Raw genomic sequence first — 14,778 nt, 5'->3', positions numbered from 1 at the left:
AGTCTGAAGTGAGATCTACCCCCACCTTTCCATACCAACCTCCGGGTTGAATCACCAAGTGAGTGAACAATAGGTATTACCCATTCTTCAATTCTGCGTTAACTGAAGATAAACCTAAAAATTATAGATGAACTGGTAAAATTTTATGTCATGTTAGTAACAGGTAAACTAAATTGAAATCAATATTCAATATAAAATATTCTATCTCCAATGGTATAAAGAAATGAATAAAATGAAGTGAAATGGTTTGGATTCTCTTTTAAGCAGCAATAATTGTTAGTGCCATTAGTATTCTTTAACTCTATACAGCAGACTCCCGATTATCTGGCTGCGGTTTATCCGGGTTGCAGATTATCTGTGCATGATTTTCACTCTCGCTCAATTTTTTCTGCAATCTTCATAAAAAAAATAAAATTGGACGCAAAATCATCAGAATTACTGCATTAATGCTAGGATACACTGCAATTATCATTTCATTCAGAATCCCCTTCGTAAAACGGAAGCAATCGCGCACTAGCTGCATTCACAGGAGCTCCGTGTTCATGTTCTCCAAGCCTTGCAGTGCACGACTGCACTCCGTGATCACGGATACACATCCGGCAGCAGTTGCTACCCGGGCAACTTGTGCAAGATGCGACTGCATGGCATGGTGCCTGACAATGTAGTTTCCGACGTCAAGCAGTGGTTTTGAAGCATTCATGCAAACCATTTTTCTGTATCCACGATCACACAGCCACGGATGTGTTGTTTTCGAAACCAGGCCTTGCATGGAGCATTAATAATATGAGTACAACCATGTTATCACCGCTAAAAAGATTGTGAACTGGCGAAGATAGCTCTCATTGAGTCCGGGAAGCACTCTAAAATAACAGAATAACTGCATAAACAATAATATACTATTTGTTTTACGTAAATTATGAACATTACAAGACGTTTAAGTGAAGTTTGCGTTATCTGTGTTTTCCGATTATTCGTGCCGTCCCTCCCCATCATTAGTCCGGATGATAATAATAATTTATTTGTCCTAGAATCTACAAGAAGATATAAGACACGTCAAAAAAAGGGAGGAGGAGGAGGTTCATACAATGTACAGTAGACTCTCGTTATTACGAAGTTCACGGGACCGAAAAATATGAGGTTCGTAATAACGAAGTTCGTAAGAACGTTTCTTTTAGGAATCGTTGAAAGAAATAGTGTATTATAAACGCGATTGAATTACGCGGAAAGAAATATAATCAGGAAAATGCGTTTCAGTTTTTCAACAGAAGACTGCGCCATGACGCAATCGAGGGTTGATATCTTCCCGAATACATGAACTCCGATATTCAAACTCGATGCGTCCCAAGACCTTGTTCCTAGGTTGATAAAATTACAGTCCGGCCACCGAGAGTTGTCCAATTACAGACCAAATGGTCTAGGTCCGGGGAGGGGGCAAGGCTGCCAGGTAAGAAAGGGAAACGCTTACAAAGTGTTCCGTGAAGAAAAGATCCGGAAGGGACGACGAGCGTCAAGGACCTAGAGGAATAATCACTTGTTCTGTGATTCGAAGAATGGGCTTATTTTGGTGGATCAGGCTTATTTCGGTGTTCGTTTATGCATTTGACAACGTTGTATGACTAGGCGAGGGTGTGAGGTGCGTTTGGGGGACAGCGGTTTGCTTTAAACCGTGCTGGCGCAGGATTATCCGCCCATCCTATTGTGCCGTAATCGGACAACCCTCGCCAGCCGGACTGTATGTAATTTATCGCAGAGTAAGGTTATCCTGCGGGATGCAACACTGCATTCCACGTATGCGCTTACTCACGCTTGTGGCGAACTGATCTAGCGGGGCCTGCGATGCATTCGGAGCCGAAAAAATAGCTCCCCGCGGTGACGAAGAACGGGCGAAACGTTGAACAGTTCCTAAAATCACTCCATTTTCATTGATACCTTATTCAGATCATGATCACAGTGAGAGTTTCCCAGCGCCACACCGCGTCGTATCGGCCAAATCGAAAGGCGCCAAATTTGAAAATTTTGAATGCTCGTATCTCTGAAAATTCGTAAATTGAATGTGCATAGGAAGAGGTCTGACTGTACATCCTATTTACGAACGGTTATGAGTAGGGCACCCTGACTACACAGGAATGAAGCTAGTTATATGATGTTGCGTGTAAACTGAATAAAGAACCATAATTGACGCTCTTAGGCACAGTAAACGAGAATAACTTAAACGTGGCGCAATTATTGAAACTTAAGTGTAGTGAATATCCACCTAAATACCGTGACTTGTGCGTGCAACTTCGTAATAAAGTTCATATTGTAACTGCCGGGACCGGGACATAGGTTCGTAATTTCGTAAAAACGAAAATTTCGTAATAACGTTTCTTTTACTATAGCTTGGATAGGCCCTTTCGACGGGACCAACGATTTGCTTCGTATTAACGAGAACTTCGTAACAACGTTGTTCGTATTAACGAGAGTCTACTGTAGTAGATTAGAAATGTATAGTTGAAATGTTATGTAAGTACAAGTATGTATTTTCACATATAATTTATTTTCAAAACATGAAAATAAAGCACTAGATTGTGGAGTTCGTCAGATATTCCATGACAGAATAATAATTCTTTTCAAGCAGGAATGCCTTCTACTTCCTTTTAAACGATACCAATGACTCACATTGATTTTTTAAATGGTGTGGGAGTTTATTGTATGTTCTGAGTCCCATTTCTCTTGGACCTAATTTAGTTCAATTTGTCCTCACTGTATTATAGTGAAGGCTTTGCCTATTTCTGGTTTCATAATTGTGAAAACTGGAGTTAATATCAAACATGTCCAGATTTGTACGTGTAAATATTAGCAGAGATAATAAATAGACACATGGTAATGGGAGGATCTTCAAAGTTTTAAAGATGGGGCTAGAGAGAGCACCATAAGGTTTATTTAAATATGATTCTAATTGCCCTTTTTTGTATTGTAAAGATTTTGGATGCGTGAGGTGATGAGCCCCAAAAAATTATGTTATATGACTTCTGGGAATAGAAAGCACCATAGTATACAGTAAGTAAGATATCTACATTAACAGAGTTTCGGAGGTGGTGTAAAAGGTAGCAAATACAGCTAAGTTTATTGGCTAAAGATTCAATATTCTTAAACCAGGACATATTACCACTTATATATGAACCAGAAATTTAGTTGAAGTAACATTCTCAATGGACTTGTTATCAATTTTAATTAAAATACTTTCCAGATAACTTTTACAACCAAATTAAACAATATGTGACTTTTCAGTGTTTAATTTCAGTTAATTATCAACGAACCAGTGAAGAATGATTTCATTTGCAGATTTAGAACTCGTGATAAGGTAATTTTTTGATGGAGCAGAAAGTAAGATGTTTGTGTCATTAGCATATATTATGACTTCAGCATTACGAATATTGGAAAAGGATGCTGGCAAATCATTTATGTTGATTAGAAAAAGAACTGGGCCCAATATGGACCCTAGAGGTACACCAACAGAAGTGGTACTACTCTCCGAGCAATATCTATTACCCTTCACGGAGAGTGACACAGCTTGTGTTCGATTGATGAGGTAGGAGTGAAGCCATTTGTTAGTTATACCTCTCATGCCCAGATTATTAATTTTGTTGAGAAGGTATAAATGCCTTAGAAAAGTCATAGAAGATTCCCATTGCTTTTTGTTTGTGGTCAAGAGAAGACAATAAGAAGTCAGTGGCTTGAAGTAAGGCAGTAGTAGAGGAACGGTTTTTTTGGAAACCCATGTTGATTAGAAGACAGTCGGGCAAATTTTTCTTAGAATGATGTTAATTGGTTACAGAAAAGACTTTCGACAGAACATTTTGAAGTGCCATTGGTTTATAACTAATTAAGTTATTAGAGCATCCCTTATTTTTATAAAGAGGGACGATTTTTGAATGTTTCAGAGAAGATGGGAAGATGCCTTGCCTGAGGGATTCATTAACAAGAAATAAGCGAGGTTCTTTTATATAGGTATAAGAAAGATATAATATCTTCCCTGGGATTTCATCAGGGCTTGAGAAGTTTTTGCAGGCAAATGTAGATATGTATTATGGCTCTTAGTTCAGGCTCCGTACAGGGGCGAATGAAGAGGCCAGGGGGGGGGGGGAGGGTTAGATGATGGAGTGAGTTATTGGAAGGGGTGAAGTGGTTGATGATTTGAGTGTAAAAAGGTCGTTAAATTCATTTGCTAGGTTTGAACATTTAATGTGCAAGTCATCCTCTGAGTGTACAATTCCAGGGAGAATGTGTTCATGGAATTTCCCTGTTGACTCGCGTAAAATATTCCAGGACACTTCGGATTTATTTTTTTATGCCAGGACCCAGGACTTATTGTTATAAGATGTTTTGGCATGTTCCAAGAGTCTTCTATATTTCCTTTTTTGGAAAGTTAACTCATCATGTAGGAGAGGATCATTTGAATGTTTCACTCTAGCAGAGAGGTTTTTGAGGAAAACAGAGTAGCACCTAATTTGATCTGTTATCCAATCGGGAGTCTACTGTATTACTTTCCAAATTAGACCTTTTTATTACACGCAGTTGTATCCTGGGATGGTTTAACAAATTGGTTGTGATTTGAATTCTAAATGATTCTGAAAATATTTTTTTTAATTCTGCTGCTGTCGTCAATGCTTAGAATTTGGGTGTTGTACAAAATGTACTCCTTAGCTTGTCTTGAAAGAACTGATAGTTTTTGGAGCTAATATTTTAATAATTACACATGTAAAATGCAGGTAATTGGTAACATAAAAAATATGCATGGGTCATTTTACCCATATTCATCCCTTGGGTCACCAATTTCGATCAGAATCTTTGTCCAACCAATTTGTTGAACTAGATTTGGATTCTTCATAGATTATTATCATAAATTATTTTTCAATTTCAATTCAAATAAAATAGATTCTGATGAAAAGTAACTTTGATAATAGGGATGATAAGTGCAATTTGAACACAATATTTTTCACCGAATAAATTTTATTTTGGACTTTTTCAACTTAATATGATTCATTTGAACACAAACAACTGCTGACATGAAAAATGAACTCTCACACCAAGTACATATAAACAATTGTTGCAGAAATTTATAGAGATGCCTGTTTGATCAGGAAACATTCTTTAATCATCGCAATAACGAAGTGCTTAAATTTTAAAGTATATACAGGTAAGGTGGTTATTGATTAAGGGGAAAAAATTCCAGAAAGGCAATGATTTGATTAAGGAAGCTAAGTTTCTATTGGGTGGCTAGTTTGGAATGCCCTACATATTTACCATTGCTTTTTTACCAGGTTTTAATGAAGTCATGGGTGAAGGTGAGCATTTGGTCTGATGCATGTTAAGATGCATCTCAAAACATAACAAAGTGTACACGAGGAAAATGAGATATAGGGATAAAATGAGGAAAAGCGAAGGAGCAGCTATAATGTCAAAAATCCATTTGAATTTATTGTTACAAATATTTAACGATTTAAATTTCATGATCTATCCAATAATATCATGATCCAATCCAATCATATGAAATCATATCCAATGATATATCCTCCGATAAATTCATTCTATGACAGCTTTCAGTGTCCATAACAACTATGGCTTTCACTTTATTTTGCAGCAGGATGACTGTTTTCATGTCTTGCCAAGCACTTGCAGAGCTTTCTTCTCTTGTAATATTTTGTGCTGGTATTTATTTCTTCATGGTGCATGGAACTCTCACTGCCTTTTCATTTTCTTGGCTTCTTCCCTCGATGAGTGGATGATAGCCACTTCTGAAAAACCTTTGATATAAGCGCAAGATTTGGCTCTGTATTTAACAGGTTTTCCCTTCCATAAGTTTCGACTCATACATGTTCACAATCACTTCCTGGCCAGTTTCCTAGACAGCTTTCTTCAGTCCTGCTACTGTTGGAATATCTTCGCCTGTCTTGTAGTTTCTCACTTTGCGATTGCTATGCAACATCATGCAATCTTATTTATCAAAGTGTTAGTTGTCTGAGGAGTTGGAGACGTGGAGGTACGTCTTCAGAAATTGTTTTCCTGGTTTGTTCAAATTCTTTCTCATTGTTATAATATATAAATATTGTTGGCTTTCTTCAAGATGGCATATGTTCAGCTGGAGTTAGGTGGTGCCAAAGAGTGAAAAATTGTAATGTTGCGGTCTTAGCATTGCAATAAAAACTTCAGGAGGTTCATTTAGGTGGTCTTCTTGGTGTGCCGACCATCAAATCTCTTGATTTCTCAGCAAATCTCTTACCCATGCCGTTGTGTCATCAATGGCTTAAAATTTTCTTGGCCCATGATGTCCAGCAGTATTCGTTTGGGTGAACCAGCATCATAGTTTAAAAATACACACCAACAGTTTTATCCCCACTACTGGAGACTTCCACATGGTCATAACATGAAGAATTAGAAAGAATAATTGGTGACTCTGATCAACCTATCAATCAATTTAAGAAACAAAGACTACAGAAATGAAGAATTAAATAAACCAGTGGAAATACTTATGAATGATAGATACGGAGGAGTAGACTTACAAAATACAATTTCTCAAACATTTTAATCTTCACATCAGCTGCCAGTTGAAGACAAAGTAGATGATGGGAGGAGACCGTACTTCCCTTAACTCAAGAAAAAGATAAACTGGGGTCAAAGGAAGTTTATAAATTAAGTTTTTAGACAAATGACCAGGTTACAGTAGGAGGGATGGATAGAACAACACAAACAAGAATACATAATTGAGCCAGGAAACCAGTATTCAACTGTTCCCTTCATTAAGTTTACTGCTGGAGAACATGCCTCGAGGCCATGATGTTGTAGTGACCTAAGCAGAGGAATGATAGGCCAATGGTCCAAGTCTCCCAACTTCACTTCCTCTTTTTATATAATCAATTTATTAAACTACATGCTTTGTCATATAATGCAGTTTTACGCTAAGTCATCATTTATGAATATGTTTGAGCAATGAGCCAAGTTAGGTGTATCAAATCTTAGAAGTAACATCTTAGTATAAGTAATATTGAAGCCAGAGTTTAATATTTTTAAGATAGATGTCTTTTCTATTCATGCTATAAGCTTCATTAAAGCTGGTGTAAGTTCACATTCTGGCTAAATAGTCAAAATTTTCTAGTCTATCTAATATTCTAAAGGCAAGGAAAGAAACAATTCCCTTGATTGAAAAAAATTAAACAGCCTAATTTGGAAAATATTGTTGGAAAAAGCAACACTTAAATCATGAGTTCAATTTCAGCAAAGACAATAAAATGTGAAGAAATTGGTCCAAACATCATATAATATATTTTACCTCATTTAATAAAGAGAACTGGAAATTATGTAAAACTTTAATAATAAAGATGATGTACATTGTAAACATCAACCAATAGCATCAACTCTGAGTTTAAACATAAAAAATACTTAAAAGTTCTCAAGGTTCACATTGGAAACCACAGCAGAGGCAAAAATAAGACATAACAAGAGCTGCCTCACTTCCAATTCAACATCTGTGCAAGATAAGACACTTGAGTTCATGTGCGACATGGACAATCAGCTTGCCAACGGGTAGCTGGCTGTTGCTGCTGTTGATTCAACCTCCTCAAACTGCTATCTCCATATTTTATGCCACATCCCATTCTTTCTGGATCTAGCTCACCTGAAATATTACCACATTTTCATTTTTTTATTTTGATAAATTGTTCTCAATATAATTGCAAGTGCTACAGCAAACATTTAAACCAGATGGGGCACATACAAGGCTAAATTTATTCCCTAAATGCAAATATTCTCTGAAGGTGCAAATCTATAGCAGAGAAGGCGACATAGTAGAGGATTTAGAATAACTTGATAATTTAGGGCAGTGGCACATATAGATCCTAATTTCAGGTAATGCTCCAAGGTGATTAGCATCAGCACCTATAAATATTGGTTAGGCTTCTTTGCAAAGCATAACCATGATGATGAGAGATGCTCATGCCTGTCAGGACACTTCAGGAATATTCCTCAAATTCAGTTAAGTGAATTCTTCCCAAGGGATGGGAGACTGGGCTCCTTCTCTAATATACACATGATATAGGGTGTTACTTGTTTGCACCTCACATTTAACAGAATTAAGAATGTTTGCATACATTCATATTATTTGCAGGAATAAAATTGATCTATACTCCATAGTATCGAAATTCAGACCAGAAAATGAATATTAATGCCCTTTACCAGTACTAAATTGATACCTCCACTGTACAAGTGCTCAACAATTGCCCACAGGATTAAAACTGCTCATCTAGTAGACCAACAATAAGCATGTGTCAGCTGGCAGCAGCCATACAAATGCTCACCTCCGAAGCTTGGAGACTTGGAGATGAGCGTTTGTGCTCTGTCTACCGCTAGCTGAGCGCATGCGTATTGTTAAGCTCTTAGATGAGCGGGTTCGATCTAGTGGGCGATTGTTAAGCACTTGTACAGCAGAGGTATCGAAAATTTTCAAAATATCCTCTCCTCAATCTTTCTCCACTCAAAGATGGTTCATTTTTTAAATCCAGATCTTTACATTTCACTACAAACCTGCCCAACAAGGCAAAAACCTTAATCTAGGCTACACCCATGCCTGAGTTTTTCCCTCTAACCTTCATAGTACACAGCGATTTTTCACATACATCCTTCACTTGAAGAGATTCGTCCATCAAATACTTGACAAATAAATGGAATATACATTTCATTGATATAAATTCTATCTCACCAGTTTCAATTTTGGCCAGTATGGACTTGGAACACTTCAGAAAAGCTTCCTCCACATTGGCTCCTGTTTTTGCACTTGCTTCCAGAAACATCAAATCTGCAAAGAAAACAATCAAAAACTTATGTACATGATATAGCTAAAATTTGCAAGAAACATTTTTGCTTTCATTAATGACTTCTTTTGATATTAAAATTAAATTTAGGGTGCCCATTATATGTCAATTCAATCCAGACATTTTTAAATGAACACCTTTTCCAGTCATTTGAGGCAACTGTGGGGCCATTGTCATCCAACTAACATGTTTTGATTTCAGTAATAGCATTGTTTAGCAACAGCCACTTAGCACAAAACTTACTGAAGTTAGCAAAATGACATAAAAACAGATGAATCTTTTAAACAACCTTTTAAGTAACAAATTTAAATACGGTCAATGAATGCATTTAAATTATTCTACGACAGTGAAGCAATAATGTAGTTAGAGAGAGTAACCTTCTTCCTTTCTATGACTTCTTAGACAAGGCTCCTTGATAAGGTAAAACAGAGAATGTAATCATTACTTTCATAATACAATGCATACATTACATGCAATACATAGTTATATTATTTTGAATGAAAAGATTACAAGGAAAATACATACAATCATTACAGGTAATCATGATTCTCATACTGGCAACTCCATTTGGTCTTTAACTAAGTGGGGGGTGCCAATTCTGAATTTGATATTTGAAGGTCTACAGAGGCTCATATAAGTAAGAGTATATGGCAGTAGACCAAAGTGTACCGTGTTAATATCTAGGAGATGCCTTAGAAACCCCGGTTCATATGAAAATCTTTGCAGTGCAAGGAGGCCTAGGTAAAGCCTAAATCAGATATTTTCTGACCCTTTTGAGGGAGAGTTCAAGTGATCCTTATCAGTTTTTCAATCACCAAGCACATGCCTGTTTCAGTTCCTGAGACCGTTGTTTAGCCAATATGAGTCTAATGATAACTAAGAATAACTGTATGCGAGGTTCACCGTTCAATGGAATGAGAGTTGTGGGCATTAAGTGGACAACAAAACTGATGGAAAATACGAGGGGAAAAATGACTGCATTATCCAAAAAAATGACTGCTTAGACAGTCTTTTACACTTATATGAAAATCTATTGAAGGATTTATGCCTCAGAAAGATAGAAAAAGTGTTCATATGATTTGGACATAAGAGCAGCTGGACCTCCAACCCTGAAGAACTGAATTTGTGTGGCTTAGAGCGGGAGTGATCTCAAATTTAAGCACCTGCACTAAGCAATCTTCAGGTTGAAGGAGGATCAAACGTAAGCAGACTAACAGATTGCAGGATAAATTCAGAAACAATCAATTCAAGTAGAAAAAATGGTAATGATCGAAAAAACCCATGGAAATAATTTCCTCTCGACCGGGAATTGAACCATAGACCTGCTTTGTGGGTATATTCTTAGACCACCTAGCAAAGGAGATTACTCAAATTAACTTTTTTTTTGGCCTGGGGTCAATGCAAAAATTTCCCCCAGTTGTAGCCCGATATGTTGGCCAAGAGATGGCTTCAGGCATGATTCCCGCTGCCAGGGAAGAAACAAACAGAAAAAGGAAATGAAAGAGACAGGGGCGCAGCTAGGAATTAAGGCTAGGGAGGTTTAGGTGCAACCAATACCGGGGTGGGTGGGGTTATGGAATACCCACCAGGATAAGCGGTAGGTGCGAGATTAATAAATTGAAAATTTTTAATATGAATGGTTCAAAATGGTGAATTTTACGGCTTTCTGAGAGATATTTCATTAATCCTGACACTATTCTATAAGTAAAATCAATCCAATTAAGTAAAATGGATTATACTTAAAAATTTCTCTGAGCTTTCCCCCAAAACCCCCCCTCACTGTGCCACTGGAAAGAGAGACACACTAACACAAACAGTAGAATAGATATAGCTCATTCTTGAAAAAAATGGTGATCAGAGCAATCTTGGTGTTTTCATCTTTGTGTCATCTTCTACTTGTATTTTTGCTTATTGCGACCAGAGTGAATGTGATTTTGATATGCTATGAAATCAATTGTTAGTGAGTTGTTGTGTTGTTCACTTTGTGGAATGATGGCATGATAGATTAAAAAGTATAATACTTTGTTGTGTTCCACCCAGTATTTATTAAAAACCACCATCCTTGAAATTCTCCCCCACCCCATCTCCCACGTTCAATTATTGTGAGATCCCACACAGGTATATGTAAGATATTACTGCCTTATCGATTTTTTCACCTTTTTGATAATGACTAAGAGAGGGCAAAACCGGCCGAGTTTTTTAAATAAATACTGAGTGGAATTCAGCAAAGTTTACTTTTTAATCAATCTTTGATATGTTATGTGGTATATATGATACACAATATATTAACTTATTATCATACTAAAGCAACTTTTTCAAAATTAATACAGATGTATACAGTATATCATCTGCCGTAAGGTAGACAAGAGGAAATAAGAGCTTCAATGACTTCCACCCATGCCCTTGATTGACCAGGTGCACATTACACCCTCAATAGAGATCCATGCATAACTCTAGAAAATGATTTAATGTGCCTTTGAAGTTATAAACCATATCTACTTACCATTCTCCTGGGCAAAGCGACTAGCCTCGAGGAAGGTCACTTCCCTGTCTTCCTCAAGGTCTTTCTTGTTCCCGACAAGGAGTATTGCAATATTTGGACTAGCTAGAGTCCGGGCATCAGCCAACCACTTTCCCACAGCATTGAAACTCTCTCTGCTGGTCATGTCATAGACTAGGAGAGCCCCTGCTGCTCCGCGGTAGTAACTGCGCGTTACAGACCTGCACAACGTTGGTAAATTATGTTTATCAAAGCTTGTTAAAATAAAGGGATTCATTAAAAATTTAAGGGCCTTTTTCAGTAGGTACAAAGTTGGATAAAACTCTGTGAATACACTTTATCGAGTAACAGTAATCTGCATGAATAATTACATGTAAATATCTTCTTGAATTAAAACAATATAGTTCATTAGTATACGAAGATTTCTAGATCATTTCAAAGAAGTGGACAGAAAAGTAACGAAAGAATACAAACCTGAATCTTTCCTGTCCGGCAGTGTCCCATATTTGCAACTTTACAGATTTTCCTCCCACACTAACGATTTTTGAGCCAAATTCAACTCCAATCGTGTGGCTACTGTCATCTTTGACTGAAAGCAAAATTTATAGAATGGAGAAATCAACAATCACTAAAAATTACAATGGAATCCAAAAGTTAAATATCCGAAAAGCTACATTTAAATGAAAAGTTAATACACCGTTAATAATTTAACAAAAGTTAATAATTCTTGAATGAGTGAAAAATAGATATGCTTTCATAATTAGGCGATGGAAAACGTTGAATACGAACATTTACTCTCCATGAACTGATGCAAAAGGCATGATTTTCCAGTGCCCGCACTACCCGTCATTAGAAACTTAAACAAGAAATCTGAAATAAAATTAGAAAATTGAAATAAATATAATAATAAAATCGCATATTAGCTAACACTTCTCTAATAGCCATAATAAACAGATGTCAATCTTACCGTAGGAATCAGACATGGTATTTTTGCTTTAAATAAAATGTTGTAATATCCACACGTAGTTCAAGTAGTTATTTTCCAGGATATCATCTCAGGGAGGTACAAGATCTGACCTACGCGTGATTATTATTACCTTTTAATATTCTTAAAAAAACTGAATGCGTAGGACGTTTCACACAGATAAAGTTACTTGTAAAACAGTAACACAGTGTAATAAACTGAGGCTGATGCCATTGCCATTAACATAATTCCTCAACCCGAAACAGCCTATTTTCATAAACATAAACACAACCACCACAAAATCACTAAATACTGGAAATCCAGCAAAGACATAAATTTATCCCAAACATTTATAGTTGCCTAATCTGCAGGATGGTTAACTGTTTGCTATTTGTGTTCGATGGATGGCATGATGACCAGTGGCGGCTCGTGAATCAAATGCTAGGGGGGGGCGCACTCCACCGGGGGGTCATAATTTTTTAATATTTCGTGTATTTTATTAAGTTTTTACGGCAATCTAGGAATTAAATTTTGTGATGCCATATGTTCCGTTTTTTTCAACAAAAATACCTAGTTCTCCTAATAAGGCTTGATTAATAAATACTAAATGCAGAAGACTCTCGGTCATACGGATCGGCTTAGTCCGGACTCTCGATTATACTGATCAATGATCTTGAAGAATAAAAATATATTTGCTGCGATATTATGCAAATACAAACGAAAATACGTTTTAGCGCCTACATTCTTCGTGCGGATATGCCCGCAATACACTTCTGTTGTTCGCTTTGCAATCATAATGCGTTATTTGTCAAATCTATACCACATTTGCAATGATTTGGGTAGCAATGACACTTGTAACACCTGAGGAGGGAGGAGAGTGTCACTGACTTCCACTAGGCAACAAACACTACTAGAATGCGCGCGCTTTGCTATTGCAAATGTAAACTTTGATGGCGGTGTTCGCGTTGCTTCTTGAATACAATATGATTTAAAATCAACAATTAAACATTTCTCACACATTTTTAACAAAATATGAAATACTCACAGGCCTTTAGTTATATTGCAAAAGTCCATCCTTCTTTCATTTTGTCCAGCAAAGTGATCAATTACACGTTCGTTGAAATCAGCGCTGGACAACAATTTCTTTCTGATTGAACACATGGCAAGGGCACTAGTCTATAAATAAACAAGGGACGACACAAAATAGGCCGACGAAAAATACGACCAAAAAGAACAAGGTGCCTGGACACAGAATTGGGACAATTTTTCCCTATATTTCCCTTAAAAAAACGAGCACTGTTGATTAATTCAAAATTGTCTTCTTGAATGTACACACAGCACTAAGAAACTTCTTAATCGGCTATTACGCACAATTAACTCCTCGAAAATGATGTCTGAACTCATTTCACTCCGTTCTTTCCGAGAGTCTTGCCGTTACTATAAGGACGACTCAAGGGAGATAGAAGTCGTGGTCCACTAATGCTGATTCAGCTGAGGGACGAATTTAAGGTCAGCAAAGGCATTCAAGCAAACAAAGGACGTCACGGACCATCTCCTTGAGTCTAAGATTCATATGTGGTAAACACACGAGACGCCAACGGGTCGCATTTGGAATAACCGTGTCTTCGAAATCATTGCCATGATATAATAGAAAATAAGTTCTAGATCGTAAAAGAAGACGACTCGACTGAGCCACAGATGGGAGCTGTAAGGATTTCCGCACTGATATGAACTCTTCGAGGCCACTTAAATCAGACCCAAGTGGGCATTTTCCGTCAGACAGCTACCGCTCTGCCGCTGAGGAATTAGGTGAACATGAACTAATACAACAAGGACGGCTAGAAAAATGATGAACCTACACACAAAAGGTGCATTGTACGTGGCACTTCATGACATTAATTGAATGACTCTGTTTAAAGTCGCGCTTAACGATTTAAATCATATTTAATCCTTCACCCTATCACGCACGCAACTATTTCCTAAATTATAAATCAGTGGGGAATGTTAACTGATTTTTCCTAATACTGCAGGTCTTTTGATAAATTTATCTGAAAAATAGGTACCGCATTTCTAATCATCGGGAAGATATGAATACATTGTTAAGGCCTAAATATTATAATATTAGTTTCCCCAAGGTTCTTGAAATTCGTAATCATAATAGAACTGTGTCAAATACTCGAGAATAGTTTTCCTTCGTCAATACGGCCTTTAACTGGTTGGAATTTTATGTGTTCCGGAATTCAAAGACCAAAAAACGCAAGCATAATGGGATAATTTATTTACTGTAGCAATACCTACCAGTAATTAAAAATTAAAATCGCATAACTACACCCAGTAAAGTGACCATTCTGATTCCGTAGGTCCCTTTTCTGTGGCAGCACCAAGTAGACGCCAGATTATACGCCCGCCGGCCTGCGCAGCGATGTCAACTCACTCGTCGCTCTGCGCATTTTCGGACGACGTCCCAA

At 37.1% G+C, this 14,778-nt stretch overlaps 1 protein-coding gene across 1 annotated transcript; it reads right to left on the bottom strand.

Annotated features, from left to right (window-relative positions):
• Positions 1-7,332: 7,332 nt before the first annotated feature.
• On the bottom strand, positions 7,333-12,657 carry LOC124157870 (ras-related protein Rab-4B). Its single transcript, XM_046532928.1, has 6 exons — positions 12,314-12,657; positions 12,136-12,216; positions 11,821-11,935; positions 11,350-11,567; positions 8,735-8,830; positions 7,333-7,654 (listed from the first exon to the last, which is right to left on the bottom strand). Exons 1-6 carry the CDS (start codon positions 12,327-12,329, stop codon positions 7,530-7,532), a joined length of 651 nt encoding a protein of 216 aa, XP_046388884.1. The 5' UTR covers positions 12,330-12,657; the 3' UTR covers positions 7,333-7,529.
• Between the last annotated feature and the right edge of the window lie 2,121 nt (positions 12,658-14,778).

Source organism: Ischnura elegans, chromosome 4 (assembly GCF_921293095.1).
Source record: "Ischnura elegans chromosome 4, ioIscEleg1.1, whole genome shotgun sequence".
Lineage (NCBI taxonomy): Eukaryota > Metazoa > Arthropoda > Insecta > Odonata > Coenagrionidae > Ischnura > Ischnura elegans.
The sequence above is the reverse complement of the archived record's forward strand: the minus strand, read 5'-3'. Positions and strand labels throughout refer to the sequence as shown.